Genomic DNA, 22,870 nt, shown 5'->3' with positions numbered 1-22,870 from the left:
TGCTGTTTGGTTTTGGTGCTATTTTTAGGGGCCTGGCACCCAGCAGTGACCCAGCACGCAGCAGTGGCCCAGCTTTGGCTTCTAAGCAGTGGCCAGGTTGGGTGCAGACTTTTCCAGAGTAACAGGGCAGCTTTCTTGGACCTGACTTGGGCATCCCACGCACCTGCTCTGACCCTGAACCTCCTGCCTTGACAAATGACATTTGATGCTACACATGACTTCCTCTTGCCCAATTTAACCCCCAACTTTAACTTCATCCTCAGAACATTTTTAACTAATACCCTCTTTGCCACCATCTTGGGTGTTATGGAAGTTAACTATCATTTAAATATATTTTCTGACTAATATACAGGCTTCAAGTAACAGTCCATACTCAACAGCATTATTTCCTCAGCACTCCCAACTGGAAACCATTCTCCTCTCTACCATTTTCCCTTCCAGCTGAGCACAGCTGGCGAGTGAGGGGCCTGGGTTTGGAGCAGGCTGCCTGGCCCTCCTGCTTTTTGACTGTGCGATTTGGGCAAGATGCATGACCTCCCCCACCCTCCATGCCTCCTTTGCTTCCTATGTAAAATGGGAAGAATAAGAGCACCTGTCTTCATCTTTGTGCAATGCTTGAATGAATACACATCAGGCACCTACGTCTGCTACCTGCCTCAGTGCATATTTACTGTTATTATTATTTTTCACAAAATGAGATCATTACATATAAAGTCTATTTGAAGCATGCTGTTTTAATTCAACAATCCCTGAAGATATCTTTATTTTATAGCACCAATTCAGTGACCACATAGTTTTCTTTCTTGTGGATACTGTCTACTGTAACTGATTTAATTGACAACCTGCTGAAGGAGTTTTAGGTTTGTTCTTTCTTTTCCTTTTTCTACTATAAACAATGCTGTAATGAACATCTATGCAGCTAAATCTTTGTCCACATTCTTGAGTATCTCCTTCACATAAATTCAATTTGGAATTGCTGCCTCAAACCCATTCACATCACACAAGTTTTAGTAATATTGCCAGCGTCTTCATGTTTTATCAGAATTGTGCATTACACCTCCCACCCGCAAGAGTGGGTGTCAGGGTCAAGGGCCGCCAGCTTTTATAATAGCTTCCTACCACCCCAGGAGGCACAGTTAGCAACTTTGGCGAATATGAGATGCTTCTTGCCTTTTGCTTACACGCAGTCTTCCTCCTCCAATCCCCCTCTCTGACCCTGCACAGGTGCCAGAGGTTCAGTTGCTCTTCCATGAGCCCCATGTTGATCTCTTTCTATCAATAAATTTTCGTCATTTATGCTATGCACAATGAAATTTAATCCTGCATTATATTGTTGCTTCATAATTCCTCCCTCTGGATTATAAGAATAATGAATATGGGAAAAAAAGAAAGGTGAAATTATTATTATTATTTTTTGAGATGGAGTCTCACTCTTGTTGCCCAGGCTGGAGTGCAATGGCACATTCTTGGCTCACTGCAACCTCCGCCTCTCGGGTTCAAGTGATTCTCCTGCCTCAGCCTCCCTAGTAGCTGGGATTACAGGTGCCTGCCATCACGATCAGCTAATTTTTTTGTATTTTTAGTAGAGACAGGGTTTCACCAGGCCAGGCTGGTCTTGAACTCCTGACCTCAGGTGATCTGCCCGCCTCAACCTCCCAAAGTGCTGGGATTACAGGCTTGAGCCATCGCACCTGGCCAAAATTCTTTTACTTGAATTCACTCTCTACTGATGTATTTCACGGTGTCTTTTCTGAAGGTTTACTTTTCTTTTCAGAAGCCAGCAAACTCTCCCTGATGCATCCTCTTCTTCTTTCAGATGCTGCCTGGAAACATTGGCCAGAAAGTAACACTGAACCCCATGTAGAAAACATCACCTTCTATCAGAATCAAGAGGACTTTTCAACAGTGTCCTCCAAAGAGGGCGTGGTGGTGCAGACCTCCGGGAAGAGCCATGCTGCTTCGGATGCTCCAGAAAACCTCACTCTACTCGCTGAAACAGCAGATTCTAGAGGAAGGAACGGCTCTTCAAGTAGAACAAACTTCACCATTTCGCCTGTTGGGTACTCGCTGGAGATAGCAACAGCTCTGACTTCCCAGAGTGGCAACTTAGGTGAGCTTGTGCTGATGATGTGCATTTCATGCATGTGTGTCCAGTCCTGGAAAACAAAGTTTCTGCCATTCCCCACAACCCCCATTCTGAGCCATTGTGCCCTTCCAAGGTTCCTAGGCTGGGGTGGGTCAGACCTGTGACTTACGCCTCATTTGTATTATGCTTGTCAATACAGACCAGACAAGGGTGCAGATTTGCTGGTCCTGTGGTATCTGTGATCCACGGCCAGTGGAATCCAAACTTCATTCCTTTTCCAGGGAGCCTGCCACACCCGAGGGTCTCAGAGGCAGTAGGTTTTGTGGGATGCATAGCTGGGACAGGCTTGGGTTTGGTTTGTGTTGATTTGGCCCAAACGGTTGTTCTTGCTCTGGTGTGCACAGCTTGGTGGTTTGCTATTTTTAGCAAAGAATGTCAAGAAGGTGCTGGGGCTCAATGGGTAAAATTTCATTGAAGAAGAGAAGACTAAGAAAACTAGCATTAATTAGGGACCTCCTACATACCACCATGTCTGTTCTCTCAATCCTTCTAGGAAGCCCATGAGATCATGTTATTCTCCTTTTAGGCATTTGGAAACTGAAGCTCAGAGAAGTTAGTTGCCCCAATATGTGTAGGTCAAACAGTTAACAGGTTTCAGAACTGGGATTAGAGCTTATGTGTGTGTATCTGAGCAAGGTGGTGGGGGTGCTGAGGTGTGGGATGCCTGGACAACGAGAATGAGGTGCAGAGGAGAGAAAGACAGGTGTGGCCTGTCTGTAGGGTGGTAAGGCCAGCAGCCTCCCTTGGGGAGGGCATCAGTTGCCCACAAAGGAGAGGAGGAACAGGTAGGACCATTGTGTGAATGGGGTTAGGGACAATCACGGAGGACTTTTGAAACCTGGCAGTTTAGATTTGGTGTGGTAAGAAGAGTCAGTGAAGGTTTCTGAGCAAGTAAGTGACATAACTAAAGTGAATTTGAGGAGGATTCACCCGGCAGGCAGGTACAGGCTGTCTAGCATGGGGATGGGAGGATACAGGGAACCTGGAGTCAAAGGGACCACCCAGGCAAACAGAGAAATTCAGACACCAGGTGCTGCGATGTGGCCTAGTGGCCACAGGGATGAAGAGGAGGGGATTGGTAGAGACTTCACCAAGGAAAAGTGATAGGACCTGTTGATGGCCTGAAAGTAAAGGATGAAGCCATCAGAGATGACTCCATGGTTTCAGGTCCTAGTGGCAGGAGATCTGGTTGGGAGGGACTTGATTCTGTAAAGATGCATATGAAAGTCTTTTGTATTCATAAATGATTCCTACAGAGCTTAGCAACTCTGCAGATGACATTCGCTGGTCTTCTTGGTCACCCAGATATTGGGAATTTTGTTTATATTGCATTCAGGTACATTCTGGAACCAATTTGGTGGAATGTGGATGCTGGGTCCTGATGATCAGACCCTGATCTCTGATTCCATATTGTCTGATACTTACCTCCAGTGAGCCCTTTTTCTGAGAATTTTACCACAATACACAGAATTTTTGTGAGATCTAATAACAGTCTCTGCCTTGGTTTGTGGTCTCTTTCAGGAGTTTATTTTTCGTAGAATGAATTATTCTCCTAATTTCTTCTTATGTCTGTATATTTTGTAGATGTCAGAACTGAGCCCCCTAAAAGCATATTAAGACATTTTGAAGTCTGCTGGTGGAATTCTAATTGTTGCTGTCTGTTTTCAGCCTCGGAAAGTCTTCACCTGCCATCCAGCAGTTCAGAGTTCGATGCAAGAATTTCCCCTTTTCAAACAAAGAGTGGAACAACCTCGGAGATGGGAACAGAGCGGGCGATGGGGCTGTCAGAAGAAGTGACTGTGCACAGCCAAGAGGCCACCACTTCGGCTTGGAGCCCGTCTTCTCTTCCTGCTTTGGAGATGGGAGAGCTGACCACGCCCTCTAGGAAGAGAAATTCCTCAGGACCAGATCTCTCCTGGCTGCATTTCTACAGGACAGCAGCTTCCTCTCCTCTCTTAGACCTTTCCTCATGTGAGTGTCACATACCCAGCTTAACACTCGGAAGTCACTCAAAGTAGACCTAAATCAATGTGCATAGCCAGCTAGTTACATACTCATAATAGTGGGTAAGGGGAAAAGACATCAAGCCAAAATGCCATTCCTCTAATGCCAGGTACTTGAAGTGGAAGTAGGTACAACCTACCCAGTTTATCTCAGTATTGAGGCTCATGTTTAACATAGTTTTTCTTTTTTTTATCGCCCAGGCTGGAGTACAGTGACGCGATCTCAGCTCACTGCAACCTCTGCCTCCCAGGTTCAAGTGATTCTCCTGCCCCAGTCTCCTGAGTAGCTGGGGTTACAGGCGCCCATCACCATGCCCGGCTAATTTTTGTATTTTTAGTAGAGACGGGGTTTCAGCATGTTGGCCAGGCTGGTCTTGAACTCCTGACCTCAGGCGATGCACTCACCTTGGTCTCCCAAAGTGCTGGGATTACAGGCATGAGCCACCACACCCAGCTATTGGTGTCTATTCTCAAACAAGAGACCTTACCTTGGGGTGCATGAAACGGTGAGCATTGTACCATTTGATTAGGAGTGAGATTTTTATTTCTTCATTATTGCAAAAATTTTTCCTTTGATGGTAAAGAAAACATGAGTGTACATTTTTCTAGGCACGATTTTGAAAAAAAAACAGATATAATGCAGGAGTTTGCAAGGCGTGATATTAGTAACTACAGCTGTGGAGTGTTCTCCTCTCTCTCTGCTGTTCCAATTACTATTCATCACTTAAGTCTCAGCTCAGGGATTCCCGAGCCTTTCTTCAACCATCTGGTCCTCTGTGCTGTACACCTCGTCATAGCAGGTCATCTAATGCCTCTCTGCCCAGAGAGACTGTAATCCTCTTGAGGACACGGGCTGTGTCTGTTACTTCATTTAGGTTTCCCCTTGCCCCAGAACAAGGTGCAGCCCATAAGACATAGGGATTAGCATGTGCCCAGATACCCTCACAAGGCACATCATGCCATGGGCCAAAGAGAATATTGGAAACTCTGACCATCTTTTTTCTTCTCCAAGGTTTTATTCAGTGTTTGTGCTGCTTGTGTTTTCATCCTCGTACCATAGGGAGCAGACAGAGAGGGTTGGAAATGTTCTTGGAAAATAGAGGTTAGGTTGCCTCTGAAATTGCCATTGCAAAATTTTTACAGGTCAGAGGTTTTTAGAAGTACCTTGCGAGACTAGGAGTTTGGGTTTGTGTCATCAAAGCAAAAACTAAACCCAGAAGTCCCTTCTGGAGTGCCTGTTTAAAGCAGCCAATTCCTCTTCCACGTACCCTGTATACAGTTTCCTGCTGACTGGATTTGGATATAATTTATGATTCATGTTTTTAGAAGATTGCTTTTTAAGATTATTCATAAACATTGCTTGGATTGGATAAAAGCTGCAATTCTTCCAGCCTCAAAGTTCTGTGGTTCAGTGATTTACAACTTTACTAAACGGTAGAAAGGAAGCATTTTTTAGGAAGCTATGCTTTGATTCTGATCAGGATCATTTAGTATTTATAATTTAAATTCAACCTACTTTGGTGGTATATTTGAAAAATCAGCCTATGTTTCCAACTTTACTGGACTTCACTCTATGACTCTATATTCACCTGTATATTTTTTTCACCTATATGTTTCAACACTAAAAAATATAATTGTCCCTGAAATTCTTTTACCATCCATCCTTTTAAAAGCTTATACTTTTAACTGCTGGTGAGTTTCATCGTTATCTTTCATATCTCTTGAGTCTTTTACTGAGCATTTCTCTTCCTTTTTAGTGAACTGTGTGTTCAGTTCGAGGTAGAGTCCCACCACCCTTTTAGATACTAGAAATGGCTCTGGGTGCTGTTAAATGGGGTTCTCACCAGGCATCCAAGTATGTCTGAATCCATCCTGCCAACCTCCCCTCCTCCCTGTGGGGATGCAGAGGGTACATGCACAAGGACCTGAAGTTACATGGGAAACAAAATTCTGCTTTGTTTTTAAAGCTGGGCTGGCATCTGCTAACCCACTAACCAGAGTCTTCCCCTTGAATCTAAATGTTGAGACGTTACTGTCCCTTTCTGACTACACGATACAGGAGCTCTAGGCACTCAGGCAAGAGTGCTGAGAGAGAGCCAGCAGGACCTGCCAGGCAGACCTGGAGTCGACTCAGCCTGGCTGGCCAGCTCTGGAAAAACAAAAGCAAAGGAGGTGAACCCTTAGCCACTCCACCCACTAGGAAATATGACCCTGTGAAAAGCCTGGCACTTACACCAGTCCGATGAGTGATGCGCCTCACTAGGTGAACACAAGGAAGATAGCTAGGAGCCTGGCACGGAGAGGAGGGGGCTCCTTATTTGGAACATGAAGGAATTTGAGCAGATGATCTGAAAGATTCTTTCTAGTTTCAGCATCTGTGATTCCACATGTATTCAGCCTTTGTATTCTGTGCCTCGTTTCACTCTTCACTCAGCTACACAGAAACATGCATGCAACATAACCTCTTCCGAGGCTGGGATAGCCAGGAGTTACCTGCTTCCAAAACCAAATTATATGCCTTACAGTGTTAAAGCAAGTATAGGCCTAGGCAATGGAATCAGATTTTTAAAAAGAGATCAGAAACCATTGGAAATTGTTTTTCTTGCTGCTTTACATCTTTTGCTACTTTATATCTTTCTTTGTGTTCCATATTTTTTAATAATGACCATTGTACTATTTGATCATCGGAGGGAAAAGCAAACAAAGCAACAAACAGGGAAAAAAGCTCCCTTTTGAAGGTGGAAAGAGATATGTGTATGTTGAATTGTGTGAGAGTGGCTACAATTGAGCACTAAATTTAGTACTGAGCTTCCTGGAAACCAGGGCACAAAGGGAAACCGGGTGGGGCATGCAATTGTTTTCAGATAAAGTAAGCATACAATTTCATCCATGGGCATAAGTGTTTGGGGGCAGTACATTTTAAGAGGACTGTTTATATAAGAAATGTTGAGAATCATAATGGAAAATGCCTTCAATTGCTGTTCTGTGGAAATTGTGCTAATGTTCTTTAAAAGGTGATATTTTATATAGATTCTCAATAGGAGCTGAGGGTATAATAATGTATCTCAACTTAGGAAAGTATTTATGTGGGTAGCTAAGCTACTGTGGCCCAGGTAAATTGCTTTGTGGTGATTTCACTGTGTAGAGAAAGAGAGCATAAATAACTCAGAAGATTGTAGATGTGACGTATCTTTCTCAAATATCAGCTGCTTCAGCTGTACTTTTGGCAAGTTCTGGATAGCAGTCAGGTCAAGATTGAGCGTTGCATGTGTTCCTAAGGTTCCAGTGTTTTGTGCTGTGATTGAAGAGAGACCCATGTACTTTTAGCAGACGAGTAGGCACTCTTGCAACCTCCCATTATAAAGATCAGGAATTTGGCTTGTTTCTGTTCCCAGATGGATGGTCTTTCCGTCTTTGAATGGCTGCTTTCAGGGTAGAAATGAGCAAGAAGGGCAATTATTAAATAACTAAGAATCCAGCCTGTTGATTAGAAATGTGGTACATTTCCCCCTAGATTTATTTAACAGGTGCTCATTTAGTAATGTAAGTGGTATTTGTAGATTAGTTTGACCAAACATTTTCTCTTTTTACGAAGAGTCACCAACTCTGCCAAAGTATTCACACGCATTTCATAGCTTTCCCGTGAGGATTAAATGAGATTTGTATATAATGTACTTAGCCCAATGCCTTGCAAGTCCGAATTGGTCAGTAAATGGTAGTTTTTGATAATGATGATAATGATGAGATAATGAGATAAAGAAGCAATGTTCTGCAGAGCTCTCAGAGTCAGGGAAAAACAGAGCCGTTTTCCTTTCATGACTTTCAGCATTTGTGACTTTTGTAATTATATTTCTGTGGCCATTGATTTGCTAAATCCACTAGAGGTGGACAGGCCTGGGTTTTTCAGGCTGAATTCAGTATCACAACTGGAGTTTTTTTTGGTTTGTTTGTTTGTTTGTTTTGTTTTGTTTTGTTTGAGACCAAGTCTCTCTCTCTTGCTCAGGCTGGAGTGCAGTGGCACAATCTCAGCTCACTGCAACCTCCACCTCCCAGGTTCAAGCAATTCTCCTGCCTCAACCTCCCGAGTAGCTGAGATTACAGGCACCCACCACCACAGCCGGCTAATTTTTGTATTTTTAGTAGAGACGGTGTTTCACCATGTTGGCCAGGCTGGTGTCAAACTCCTGACCTCAGGTGACCCACCCGCCTCAGCCTTCCAAAGTGCTGGGATTACAGGCATGAGCCACTGCACCCGGCCGACCACTGGATTTTGATGGGAATGTTGAATGGATGAAATTAATGCGGTATCCTGGGAATAAAAGTGTTTTGAAAGAACCTCTAGCAAGCTAATGAGGCTGTAATTTGGTGGATATAAATGATGACTCTAATGAAGTTAGGGCTGAGAAGTCACATGGTTGACTGAGGATTTGGGGCATATCTATAATGCTTTCTTTTCTTTTTTTTTTTTTTTAATACTGAAGTGTGTTTTGTTTGTTTGGTTGGTGTGGTTTACGTTTTTAAGTAGAGGTGGGTTTTGGTGGTCTGGGACTCTATTTTTGTGTCCAGGTCTTTCTGTTTCTTGTTTCCATTACTAGTTTTATAGATTGCCTGCATCTTCATTTTGTCTCCATTAAGGTGGGGTGACCAGAGCTGCCGGCTGTGTTCTAGATATAGCTGGTTTTATGGTTTTGCACAAGAATGAGAGGAACCTTATTGTTTCCCATGCTTGCTCTCTCTCTCTCTCTCTCTCGCTGGAGTGATACTTAAAATTTATTTGTGGTTTTGGTCACAACAGCACATAGGACTGGTCTTCAAGGAATTGTTTGTAATGACAACTTCCTTTTTCCCTTTTCTAGGCTGTAATTAACAGCTCAAAGCCTTTTATAAGGGTAGAGTACTTTTTATTATTTTTAGCCTAAAAAGAAGAAAAACACTCTCTTTTTGTGACTTTAGTCTTACCCACCATGTTTCTTTCCATTCCCTAAGCTTTCCTGCAGTTTGTTCCCGGTTGAAATGAAGATTTTAATAGACCTTTCTGGAGGTCAGTTCTCAGGGCATCCTTTGGAAAGTTATTTGTGGAAAGGAGACACGCGTACTTATGTGGAACAGACTACACCTTTTGACCAATAGTGTCTGATTCACTCCTTGAGGCTCTTGACAGTTTCCCCATGGCTGCCATCCATCGATTAGAGAAAATGCTCCTGGAGTCCTTGATCTCCGAGGGGCCCATTGGAGTAGTATGCAGATTTGAGAGCTGGTCTCTAAAGCTTAATGGGGCAAAGTATGATAATGAAGCCTGTTTGCTTTTGGGTGGAATTAAATTTATGGGGTAATAATAAGTATTTCCTGCTGGTTAGAAATTCTGTTACTTAATAAATGCAGTTTGGTTAATAGTCTTTCAAAACATAGGGCTTATGGTGGCCATGAAGTGGGGAATAATAAAGAACCCTTGATGGTGACAAGCCTGGGAATTACTGCTCTAGGCCATGAGTGTCCCAGCTGTGTTCTGCAAAACCCTAGGCTTCCTTAAGAGTGACCTGGGGTAGGGCACCTTGCAGCAGCTTCAGTTTTATTCATTTTATATATGAGATTTTAATCAATAATAGCATTTGAACAAAAAGGTTACATTACTAAAACAAAGCAGAACAAAATAACAAAAACCTTATCACAGTGGCCAGTCCTGTTTAAGCTGTAATGTAGAATTCAGCAGACATTTTCATCTTTCTCTTTAAAAAACAAATAATGCAAACAACATATAAGCTTCTCATTGTGCCTGGTGAGGGATCTCGGTGTTCTCCACCTTCCTCTGTGAGAATTAGACCTAGTAAGGGGAGAGTGCAGGCATGTGTCCTGGTAGCATGTGTGTGTATAGATATGTTTGTATCTACATTAGGTCCACGGTATTTAGATGTATCCACCAAAATGTAAGAAACATCATTTGTATCTCGAATATAGTCCGGATTTTCTTAAACTCCTGAGTAATTTTGAAGCATATCTTTTCCCATTGTAGCTTCTGAAAGTACAGAGAAGCTTAACAACTCCACTGGCCTCCAGAGCTCCTCAGTCAGTCAAACAAAGACAATGCACGTTGCCACCGTGTTCACTGATGGTGGCCCAAGAACGCTCCGATCTTTGACGGTCAGTCTGGGACCTGTGAGCAAGACAGAAGGCTTCCCCAAGGACTCCAGAATTGCCACGACTTCAGCCTCAGTCCTTCTTTCATCCTCTGCAGTGGAATCAAGAAGAAACAGTAGAGTAACTGGGAATCCAGGGGATGAGGAATTCATTGAACCATCCACAGAAAATGAATTTGAACTTACCTCTTTGCATTGGCAAAATGATTCCCCAAGTAAGTATTCCATCTTTACTCGATCTATTAGGGACATTTGTAAATCGTTGAATTTTCTTAGGGGATCTCTTCGAGACCATTTGTAATTTCCAGAGAAAAGTGTGCTCTTTAATGGCACTATTGCATTTTGATGGTCACTCTTATGAGAACATTGTGAAGTTAGTCAGACAGGTGTCATTCCTCCTGCTTTTCTTATAGATGAGAAAACTATGGCTCTGAGGGTTTAAGTAATGGGTGCCTGGCCATTTAGCTCACTCAGTAGAGTTGAGACCTTAGCCTCAGCGTTCTTGGTTCCATCTTCTTTTCACTCTACAGGATGGTCTTCAGGCTGAGAGCTGGCCTACTCTTTATGTTTTATTTTGTTTTGAAGACAGTGTCTGGCTCTGTCACCCAGGCTAGAGTGCAGTGGCATGATTACGGCTCCCTGCAGCCTCAACCTCCCCAGGCTCAGGTAATCTCTCACCTCAGCCTCCGGAGTAGCTGGGACTACAGGTGCATGCCACTCCACCCAGCTAATTTTTCTATTTTTTGTAGAGATGGGGTCTTGCAATGTTGCCCAGTCTGGTGTTGAGCTCCCGCCCTAAGCAGTCCTCCTGCCTTGCCCTCCCAAAGTGCTGGGATTACAGAGATGAGCCACTGCACCCAGCCTGGCCCACTCTTTAAACTAGCTTCAGTTATTTTGTGTACAGATCATCTTTCCACGTAAATGTGCAGATATAAATATTATTCCCAAATTCATGGTTTGGCTTAATCCTTATAATTGATTTTTGTTTTTGCTATACTTTGGTATTTAGAATAACCTTTATTCATATGAGAACTGTTTTGGGAAAGTGCTCTGACTGTGCTATATTTATGTGCATTGTATTTGTTGTACATAACCACACACTCACTCTCTTGAACACTTTTTATGGGAAAGAGAATGAAACACTCAAGCCTATAGGTTACTCTGCTACTTGGACATGCTATTTCAAAGGTCCCCTGTTCAACGAGTTATATTTTTTTGTATTACCCTCTTGCTGCCACCCAAGAGTTTTGAAATAATTATTTAGAATATGATAGTGCATAATACATTTAATAAACACTATACCAGATTCCTTGGCAAAGAATCTTTCCCTAGAGAGGTCTCACTTCTTAGTTGCCAAGGGATCTCTTTCATACCTATGTAATGGCCTTTTTTCCTATATTACCTTACAGCCTTTGGAGAACATCAGCTTGCCAGCAGCTCTGAGGTGCAAAATGGAAGTCCCGTGTCTCAGACTGAGACTGTGTCTAGGTCAGTTGCACCCATGAGAGGTGGAGAGAGCACTGCACACTGGCTCTTGACCAACAGCACAACATCTGCAGATGTGACAGGAAGCTCTGCTTCATATCCTGAAGGTGTGAATGCTTCAGTGTTGACCCAGTTCTCAGACTCTACTGTACAGTCTGGAGGAAGTCACACAGCATTGGGAGATAGGAGTTATTCAGAGTCTTCATCTACATCTTTCTCGGAAAGCTTGAATTCATCAGCACCACGTGGAGAACGTTCGAGTGAGTTTTTCCATTTCATGCAACTGTGCCCCATAGAGGAGAGAGGGACTCATGATGCTTATGAAATCTGTGGCATATTAAAACCACGCATGAGGGCCGAGCGTGATGGCTCAGGCCTGTAATACCAGCACTTTGGGAGGCCGAGGTGGGTGGATCATCTGAGGTGAGGGGTTCAAGACCAGACTGACCAACATGGTGAAACCCCATCTCTACTAACAATACAAAAAATTAGCCGGGTGTGGTGGCAGGCACCTGTAATCCCAGCTACTTGGGAGGCTGAGGCAGGAGAATCGTTTGAACCCAGGAGGTGGAGGTTGCAGTGAGCTGAGATCGCACCATTGCACTCCAGCCTGGGCGACAAAAGCGAAATTGTCTCAAAAAAAAAAAAAAAAAAAAAAGCATGCATGAATGAAATAACTCCTCAGGCCGCTCCACCTTCCTTCCTTATTTCCCAGGCCCTTCTTCTAGCTGGTTGATACAGATACACCTATATATCCCCCAGTTTTTTCTGGTACATCTCTAAGAAGCTGTTCTTGCCACTTCCTCTTCCCACACACAGCTCAGGGACTTCTCTGTCCACATCCTCTCATTCCCTGTAGCCCACCCATAACTCCATACCTGCCTCAGTCACAGAACTTCTGGAAGGTGAAAATATCACCTTCTCGTTAGTAGTTGTCGGGGCATTCATCCAAATAAATTCTCTGTTTTTTAAAAACCAGCTTTATTGAGGTATATTTCACATTCCGTAGTATTTGCCCATTTAAAGCACACAATTCAGTGATTTTTAGTATAGTCACAAAGCTGTGCAGCATCACCACTGTCTAATTCCAGAGCATTTCCATCACCCCACAAAGAAACTCCAAACTCATCAGCAGTCACCTCCCATTCTCCCCTCCTCCCAGTCCCTGGCAATCACTCCTGTGCTTTCTGTCTCTGTAGATTTGTCCATTTTAGACATGTCCTATAAATGAAATCATACAATATGTGGTCCTTTGTGTCTTTCCCTTAGTGTCGTGTGTTCAAGGTTCATCCGTGTTGTATCACAACTTCGTTCCTTTTCGTGGCTTAATAATATGCCATAGCAGGGATATACCATACTTTGTTTATCAATTGTCATCATCATCAATTGATGGATGTTTGGGTTGTTCCCACCTTTTGGCTATTATGAATGATGCTGTGGTGAACATTCAGGTACAAATGTACATGTGGTCGTAAATTTTCAATTTTTTTTTTTTTTTTTTTTTTTTTTTGAGACAGAGTCTTGCTCTGTCGCCCAGGCTAGAGTGCAGTGGCACCATCTCGGCTCACTGCAACCTCCAACTTCCGGGTTCACGCCATTTTCCTGCCTCAGCCTCCCGAGTAGCTGGGACTACAGGTGCCCACCACCACGCCCGGCTATTTTTTTTTTTAATATTTTTAGTAGAGATGGGGTTTCACCATGTTGGTCAGTCTGGTCTTGAACCCCTCACCTCAGATGATCCACCCACCTTGGCCTCCCAAAGTGCTGGAATTACAGGCGTGAGCCACCGCGCCCGGCCATAAATTTTCAATTATTTTAAAATGGCCAGGTTATGTGATTGTGGCTGCTCTATTTTTAACCTTCTGAGGAACTGCCGGACTCTTTTCCAAAGTGGCTGCATCATTTTGTATTCCCACCAGCAGTGTACAAGTGTTCTGATGTTGCTACATCTTCACCAACACTTGTAATCATCCATTTTTTCTGATTATAGCCATCTGAGTGGGGGTGAAGGCATCTCATTGTGGTTTTGACTTGTATTTTCCAGTTGACTAATAATGCTGAGCATCTTTTCATGTGCTTCTTGGCCACTTGTATATCTTCTTTGAATATGTCCAATCCAATCTTTTGACTATTAAAATTGGGTTATTTGACTTTTTATTATTAAATTGTAAGAGTTCTTTGTGGCTGGCTGTGGTGGCTCACGCCTGTAATCCCAGCACTTTGGGAGGTCGAGGCAGGTGAATCACTTGAGGTCAGGAGCTCGAGACCAGCCTGGCCAACATGGCAAAACCCTGTCTCTACTAAAAATAGAAAAATTAGCCAGACGCAGTGGCACGTGCCTGTAATCTCAGCTACTTGGGAGGCTGAGGCAGGAGAATCACTTGAACCTGTGAGGCGGAGGTTGCAGTGAACTGAGATCATGCCACTGCACTCTAGCCTGGGTGACAGACAGACCCTGTCTCAAAAAAAAAAAAAAAAAAGTTCTTTGCATATTCTGGATACAGTCCTTTATCAAATATATAATTTGCAGACATTTCTCCTATTCTGTGGGTTGTCTTTTCTCTTTCTTGATGGAATCATGTGTAGCACAAAAGTTTTTAAATTTGAAGAAGTCCAATTTGTCAATTTGAGAAAATTTTTCTTTTGATGTTTCTTTTTAATAATGCTTAGGGATAATTTTTTAAAACAATTCTCAGCAGTCTCTTATCAATGTAAAGTATATTCTGACTAAAGCAAAAATGTATTAGCTTATCATTTAAGCTTTGAATAGGTTTAAATTCTTACTTCTCTGTCACTAGTAATAGCTTCATTTCCCCCATATGAGAATCCTAATTGATGAGGAAGATTAGCATTTATTAATACTCATGTGATGTGGAAAATCATATGCTTATCATGAAACAATACCACACATATGAGCAGGGGATATTTATGCTCTTTTATGTCTGTGCCTGAAAACATATTATCTATCTCCTAAGCAAAAGGAATCATTTTTCATCCTCACTACTGTGGGGATCAGGACTTCTACCTTCTCAAACCAGGATCTTGAGTTTCATAGCCTTTCCCTTTTACATCTCTTCAGTACCCTCTTCTCTGTAATTAATGTTCAGTTGGTTCACGAGGAACATATGATTTCAGTGTGATCAGATCTTGGAGTTCAGTTATAAAGAGCTAGATAGAAAGTAGCCACATTCCTGAAACCGTATCACTGTGGGTTAACACAGTGCTTTATCTCGTTCCCTCAGAGTCACCCAGAGCTAATGGGTTCTGCACTCCAGCCTTTTAGAGTTCTTGGCCTTCTCCCTTTTCTGCATTCAGAGTCTGCATTTCATGTCTGACTCTCTCTCTACTTTGTTAAGCCTGTAACCCTGATGTGGTCATTGGCCTAAATTTCATTTAACAGAGAGTTTAGGATCTCCCTATCCAAGGCCTTTTTCTCTTTGCCCAGAGAAATCGTACTCAGATAGATCCTGCTCTTGAGACTCTCCTGGTTGGCTCTCCACAGGTCTTGAGCCCTTCAGACTGGCTTGAGTCGCATCTCTCTCTGGCTTCTGGCTTTCTCAGTGATGCTCGTGGCCCATGCTCATTCCTGTCTCTGTCAATTCAAACCTATCCCAAAATGAATTTAGCCAACACTCAGCTTTACACTGTTTTCCATCAAAGCATGGCCATGGGGTACTGACAGCCAGTCTGGGCTGGGAATGTGAATAAGAGCCAGAAAAGAGCCTGTTTTTTGTTTTTTGTTTTTTTATTTGTACAGCCAGGTTAGGAAGGATTTAGGCCAAGGAGAATTGGACCTCATTTTCATCATTTCTGAAAAGAAGGGTTTATCTGATAATCTAACAATCTAAGATTAGTTCTAAGACCCTTTAGGTTTGTAGCATAAACACATACGCAGAAGAGAATGAAAAGGACATTTATTCACGTGTTGTCTTCCCTATTCCATCCCCATCAATAGAATAAAACACATGCATTTTAAAAAATAAAAGAAGACAAAAAACAAGCCCACCTTTCACCCCCCACCTCAGGCTGTTTCTTTGCCATTGTACTAATGCCGTGGGATGACTGGCCCTGTGGCCATTCATGTATTCCTGGTCCTTCTGGGAGGAAGAGCCTTCCAAGAAGGAGTATGGCCTCCCTCCTGGGCCTTGTGCAAATGTATAAAGCCCCAGTAGGGTTATTAGTCTTTCACCCACTGTTTACCTCCTCACCACCACTACCAATTTCTCTGACATAAACTCTATTTACTGTGTATCACTGAGCAGAAATCCACTATCGATCCTATTTGCTAAAGTAATATACCCTCCTATAAATCCAGGGTGCCTGAACAGATGTGCTGATCCACAGTTCCTCTTGAGGTTTCAATCACTGAGCCATGTTTGCAAGAGCAACAGACATCTCAGATAAAGACCCTAAGAGTACAGGGAAGCATCTTGGCTCCTACAGCCCAGGAAGTGAGGCTTGGTGTGCAATCCTGTCACTCTAGCCCTGCATTTTTCAGCCATCCTCTTTCACTCTACTTTTAGCCTTGGAAGACAGCCGAGAGCCGGGCCAAGTGCTAGGTGACAGTTCCGCCAATGCAGAGGACAGGACTTCTAGGGTGCCCTCTCTTGGCACCCACACCTTGGCTACTGTCACTGGAAACGGGGAACGCACACTGCGGTCTGTCACCCTCACCAACACCAGCATGAGCACGACTTCTGGGGAAGCAGGCAGCCCTGCAGCGGCCATGCCCCAAGAAACAGAGAGTGCCTCTCTGCAAGTGAACGTGACGGATGACATGGGCCTGGTCTCACGGTCACTGGCTGCCTCCAGTGCCCTCGGAGGTGGGGTGTCTTCCACAGTCTCTTTTAACACATCCCTTCAGCTTGTCTATTCATTTACTCACAGTCCTGGGATGGTTCAGTTAGCTGTCAAGCCAGCTTACAACCTCTTTATGGAGAGGACTTTCTAGATTATCCCACCTCAGGAAGGTGAATACCCCTCCCCAGTTCCCACCCCCAGCCCTCCACACACACTCACCTAAGGAATTTGGGATAGTGTCTGCTGGGAGACTTAAAACAAGAGACCAACCACTTGTGGCTAAGGTCAATCTCCTGGGAAGGAAATATCTCATTCTACAGAATGGAAAGTTGGGAAGGTTTTCCTTTTTTCATTTAGGCATAACGGTTATTCTATTTGGGGTCTTAAGAGCTTTTCAGATACCAGTTTGCTTTTATCGAAAAAGGCATGTGGAGGGAATTTGCAACTCCTCTCCATTTTTAGACCCTTAGTCCCCACTTCTCTTTCGTTACCATTTCCACTGCCGCTACCACTGCTTCTCTCAGGAGGTCAGTCTGCTCAGAGGAGACACTGACCACTCCTGCCTGCCCACAGTGTCTTTATTCAGAGTGCTCACCATTGAAAACCACCTCTCCAAAGCAAGTGTTTCACCCACTTGAATTCATTGAGTTTCGTGACACTGAAAGTCTGTTTGATAGTGCATATTTCAGAGATTTGTTGTTCTTTTATTTGACCTAACTTTGGCTTTTCCGTTTACAGTCACTGGGATTAGCTACGGTCAAGTGAGTGGCACAGCTCTTGAACAAAGGACTTCCAGTGACCACACAGACCACACCTACCTGTCATCTACTTTCACCAAAGGAGAACGGGCATTACTGTCCATTACAGATAACAGTTCATCCTCAGACATCGTGGAGAGCTCAACTTCTTATATTAAGATCTCAAACTCTTCACATTCAGAGTATTCCTCCTTTTTTCATGCTCAGACTGAGAGAAGTAACATCTCATCCTATGTCGGGGAATATGCTCAGCCTTCTACTGAGTCGCCAGTTCTGCGTACATCCAACCTTCCATCCTACACACCCACCATTAATATGCCAAACACTTCGGTTGTTCTGGACACTGATGCTGAGTTTGTTAGTGACTCCTCCTCCTCCTCCTCCTCCTCCTCTTCCTCCTCCTTCTCTTCTTCTTCCTCCTCCTCCTCTTCTTCTTCTTCTTCTTCTTCTTCTTCAGGGCCTCCTTTGCCTCTGCCCTCTGTGTCACAATCCCATCATTTATTTTCATCAATTTTACCATCAACCAGGGCCTCTGTGCATCTACTAAAGTCTACCTCTGATGCATCCACACCATTGTCTTCCTCACCATCACCTTTACCAGTATCCTTAACAACATCTACATCTGCCCCACTTTCTGTCTCACAAACAACCTTACCACAGTCATCTTCTACCCCAGTCCTGCCCAGGGCAAGGGAGACTCCTGTGACTTCAGTTCAGACATCAACAATGACGTCATTCATGACAATGCTCCATAGTAGTCAAACTGCAGACCTTAAGAACCAGAGCACCCCACACCAAGAGAAAGTCATTACAGAATCAAAGTCACCAAGCCTGGTGTCTCTGCCTACAGAGTCCACCAAAGCTGTAACAACAAACTCTCCTTTGCCTCCATCCTTAACAGAGTCCTCCACAGAGCAAACCCTTCCAGCCACAAGCACCAACTTAGCACAAATGTCTCCAACTTTCACAACCATCATTCTGAAGACCTCTCAGCCTCTTATGACCACTCCTGGCACCCTGTCAAGCACAGCATCTCTGGTCACTGGCCCTATAGCCGTACAGACTACAGCTGGAAAACAGCTCTCACTCACCCATCCTGAAATTCTAGTTCCTCAAATCTCAACAGAAGGTGGTATCAGCACAGAAAGGAACCAAGTGAATGTAGATGCTACCACTGGATTGATCCCTTTGACCAGTGTATCCACATCAGCAAAAGAATTGACCACAAAGCTTGGCATTACAGCAGAGTACAGCCCAGCTTCACGTTCCCTCGGAACATCTCCTTCTCCCCAAACCACAGTTGTTTCCACGGCTGAAGCCTTGGCTCCCAAATCTGCCACCTTTGCTCTTCAGAGCAGCACACGATCACCAACAACACTGTCCTCTTCAGCCTCAGGTAAAATGCAGTCACACAAGCACATGTTAACTGCAAGGCCCAGTCCAGCACTGAGAGCTACACGGGGCTTGGGGTTCATGTGAATTTGTAGAAATGGCTGGTATTTGAAATAGCTTCTGTTTTGCGACCTAAAATGCTTCCTGTTGAAACACTTAAAGTGTAAAAGAAGGTCATGGGTGGGCCTAATTTTCTCACCGCTGTGTTGCATAATGCTTCCTGAATAAAGAGGAAAGGATGCATTGGCCATGTGTCACATCAGTAGATGGTACAATTGCAGCTTTTAGTGCCCTGTAGTTGTAAGAGCTTTTCAAGCATGCCTTTAACTCCTCAGAGGTCAGAGGAGGGCAGTGATGCAGGATTGCAGGGTGGAGAAACTCAAGTAAAGAAGCTTAGGTGGCCTGGCTGAGACAGGGATCAACTGGGTATCTGCGTCTGGATCAGATCCCAGAGTCTCTGAGTCAGGGGCTCCCCAGTCACCAGGGGGCTTCTTGGTGTCACTGGGCTTCTCTTGATCCAGGGAAGCCCAAGCTCTTTTGTCTCCCAAAGAGTGTGTGGCTAGTTGATAAATGGGAGTGGGGAGACATGTAAATGAAAAGATGGTGAACTAACCTTTTCCCACAGTGACTACACGGCCAGGGCTCCTTTACATCACACTTAGGGTTGTTTTTATAGCCACGTTGAAGTTGCTGGCACCATGAAAGTAAAGCCAGCCAAATGATCCTTTGTCATTTAAGGAACGGTAGAAGGAAGTAGGATGATGCAGCTTTTCATGTCATATTCAAAGTTACACTTCTGGCTTGTCCAGACATGGGAAAGGAAAACTGCTGTTGGAGAAGGAGTGAAATGGAAACTGGCGTCTTAGGGAAGAAGGAAAGAAGAGATGATGCTTTGTAGTGGCTAGAGCAGAAAGCTCAGGGAGCAGCACAGTTCCAACCTGTCAGCCACAATCAACCTGGGCTGGAGGCTCATAAGCAAACCACCCCCATGCCAGCCCCACAGTGCCCCTTTGTGTCAGTGATCTGAGCACCTCTGGGAAATGAAAGGTGGCTTTTTCTCCAGGGAAGTTTGGGAGCCTTGCTTCAAGGCCTATAGCCTTCAGTTTCAGAGGCCACATATATTCCAGTGCCAGATGAAATCTAATTCACAAGTCTCCCTTAAAGCCATTAGCCATTCTGATGATAACTGTAGGCAAGTATTAGGGGCAGATTCACTGGCTGTTAGTATATTTTTTGTGCCAGTGTTCATGGGTTAGTGTTTGGTTATATAAGTGCTGTGCTTCTATGGGTGATTTTAGATAACACTTGACATGGCAATACAGGATAGGAACACCATCTTTGGGTTTAGCTCATTTGTTTTCAGGGTTACTATTTTTTTTTTTTTTTTGAGTGAAGATTTGACTTTTACCTTCTTTTTTTCATTCCACCACTGATTTCCTTTTTGCAGACAGTGCAGTTATGTTGTAGGCTTCAGCTTCTCTAAGTATGTCAGAAACCTGTATGAAGCATATTACATAGCTGCTCAACTCTGATCATTTTCTAAATATGGCACAATATGTGGAGGCTCAGTTACATTTGGAGATTTTGGGGTAAAGGATACTATGATTTTGATAAAGAAAGCCCAAGAGAAAGGGCAGGGCACATGTGCACACACACAGACACACGCACACAGAGTAAATCTTCTGTCGGGGGGATGAGTTGATCAGAGATCCTTTTTCCCCCCTAAAGTGTGCTTTCAATTGGCATTGATTCAAGTAGAATTTTGTAAGTGTCACAAAGGCAAAATAATCATCAATCCTGAATGGAGTGACCTGTAAGCAGCATTTGATTACAATCAGTTCTTGCATTCAGGGATCCCATTGTCTAACACTTATATGTGGACACAAACTAGTACAAGGACCCAGTCCCACTGCACCTCTGGGAAACCCATTTTACTTTTGTAATGTGGCCTTTCAGGGCAAGTAAACAGAAATAAGCAAGAATCAGATATTAGCTGGGAGAATTAAATATTTACCTAAAGCTGTCTTTACATTTCCTGTGTGGTTAACTGCTTTACTCCTGGAATGTGTTTGTAGTCAATAGCTGTGCCATGAACCCTTGTCTTCACGATGGCGAATGCATCGCAGACAACACCAGCCATGGCTACTACTGCAGGTGCCCGCCTTCCTGGCAAGGGGATGATTGCAGTGTGGGTAAGAGAAAAAGTAATGCCCAGAGGTCTGCACTACAGTACCACATTGGGCTACCCAATAAACTCCTTTTTCCGCCAAAATGTGGACAAATACACTGTTTTAGTTAATACCCTGCTTACTTGAGAGTTAGCATGTTTGTAGGTTATGATCTGCAGGAGAATGTCAGGAACTGTAGTGTGGCATGGACTGTAGTGTGGCACTGACAGACTTCCTGATCTGTGTCTGTTCCCAACACTCCTGCCACACTGGACCCTATTCCTGCCCCTGGACTTTACTGTGCTGATGCCTCAGCCTGGAATCCCCCCACTGCCACCCTAATCTATTGATTAAAGTCCTTCCAGCTGTAGTCCAGATGTTATGTGAAACAGTCTTTAATTCTCCCCTCCATTAAAATTTGCTGTTTCCCCCGTATATGCAAATCTTGTCTTGTATTTACAGTTAGTTGTTTATATGGCCACCTCCACCCTCAATAGATGGCAAGCCCCTTGAGGGCAAGGGTGTTCTCATACTCATCCTTTGGGGTCTCACCACACCTAGCACCATTTGGCCCTTAGTAAGTACTTACTATACTGGGTTATGGTTTTGCTGTTTGCTACAGATTCAAGATGTTCTTTTTTTTTCTCCTCTACAGATGTGAATGAATGCCTGTCGAACCCCTGCCCATCCATTGCCACATGCAACAATACTCAGGGATCCTTTATCTGCAAATGCCCGGTTGGGTACCAGTTGGAAAAAGGGATATGCAACTTGGGTAAGAGACTTAGTCTGTTTCTGACTTTATTCCGTACCACAATATATTTTACAAGGTAACCTTTGTTATTTTTCTTCCCAATCAAAATCAGTATTTGTCCAAGGTATAAACTTAAGGAATATAGAAAAAAGTGGAAGCTATTGTCCATTATTCTAATACTTGGAGATAGCACACCCTACTTTGCATTATGTTTTTGATGTGCAGTATATTTTTACATAGTTGAAATCATAGGATACTTGTATAAACTTTATATCTTAAACATTTTCCTGTGTTGTTAAAAACATTGTACAAACATCTTAATGATGGCATATTATGCCATCATTTGTGTATAATATTATTTGCTTAACCACTCCACCCTGGAGCTAGGAAAAAAAAAGTCAAAAGGATTATTCTGACCACATAGTAAAAAAAAAAAAACAATTTAGATGGAGAAAAGAGAGAATAAAACTCTGATTGTCCTACCACATTCACACATTCTTTCAGTTTTTAAAAATGACCTTCATGCTCTTGCTCACAGGCAGATACATTTTGAGAAAGCTGCTGTCCTAACTGTATCACACAATTTGTCATATTTTGTTCGCTAATTTGATAGATTCATGATGAAGCTGTTTGATTTTGAAAATAATCTCCATTTTACAAGTTAAAAGGCAAACAAACAAACCAAACTAAAACCAAGGCCTTCACAAGGTGCTAAGTGGCCAAGCTTATGTAACGGGTTGGTGGGAAGCCTGGTTTCCAGCCCACAGCTCTTTCTATTACACGATAATGTGTTAATTTTAGTAGCTTTCTTGCTTGAAGGGTGTGACCCTTGTTAGAATGCCAAGTTTAATACATAACTTGTTGAAGAAGTTAGAAATGAAAGATACAGAGTTTTTTGGTTTTTTTTTTTGAGACGGAGTCTCACTCTGTTGCCCAGGCTGTGGTGCAGTGGCACCATCTCGGCTCTCTGCGACCTCCACCCACCAGGTTCAAGCGATTTTCATGCCTCAGCCTCCAAGTAGCTGGGATTACAGGCATGCACCACCATGCCCGGCTGATTTTTGTATTTTTAGTATAGAAGGGGCTTCGCTATGTTGGCCATGCTCTCGAACTCCTGACCTCAAGTGATCTGCCTGCCTTGGCCTCCCAACGTGCTGGGATTACAGGTGTGAGCCACTGTGCCTGGCCAGATACAGAGTTTCTAAGCTAAGTAAGGAAGCTGGCAGATAA

At 43.5% G+C, this 22,870-nt stretch overlaps 1 protein-coding gene across 3 annotated transcripts in view; it reads left to right on the top strand.

Annotated features, from left to right (window-relative positions):
* The window catches only part of HEG1 (heart development protein with EGF like domains 1), a 95,869-nt gene that overhangs the window by 24,837 nt on the left and 48,162 nt on the right, over positions 1-22,870 (top strand). For 2 of the 3 annotated variants that reach the window (XM_063661683.1, XM_054481506.2), the window contains exons 2-9: positions 1,817-2,110; positions 3,815-4,117; positions 10,160-10,498; positions 11,693-12,028; positions 16,292-16,591; positions 17,307-18,722; positions 20,794-20,910; positions 21,542-21,661. In XM_063661683.1, the coding sequence (XP_063517753.1) occupies positions 1,817-2,110; positions 3,815-4,117; positions 10,160-10,498; positions 11,693-12,028; positions 16,292-16,591; positions 17,307-18,722; positions 20,794-20,910; positions 21,542-21,661 (3,225 nt within the window). The remainder of the gene's footprint in view (positions 1-1,816; positions 2,111-3,814; positions 4,118-10,159; positions 10,499-11,692; positions 12,029-16,291; positions 16,592-17,306; positions 18,723-20,793; positions 20,911-21,541; positions 21,662-22,870) is intronic. The other variant, XM_054481507.2, reaches the window with a different exon arrangement.

This window comes from Pongo pygmaeus, chromosome 2 (genome assembly GCF_028885625.2).
Source record: "Pongo pygmaeus isolate AG05252 chromosome 2, NHGRI_mPonPyg2-v2.0_pri, whole genome shotgun sequence".
Lineage (NCBI taxonomy): Eukaryota > Metazoa > Chordata > Mammalia > Primates > Hominidae > Pongo > Pongo pygmaeus.
The sequence above is the reverse complement of the archived record's forward strand: the minus strand, read 5'-3'. Positions and strand labels throughout refer to the sequence as shown.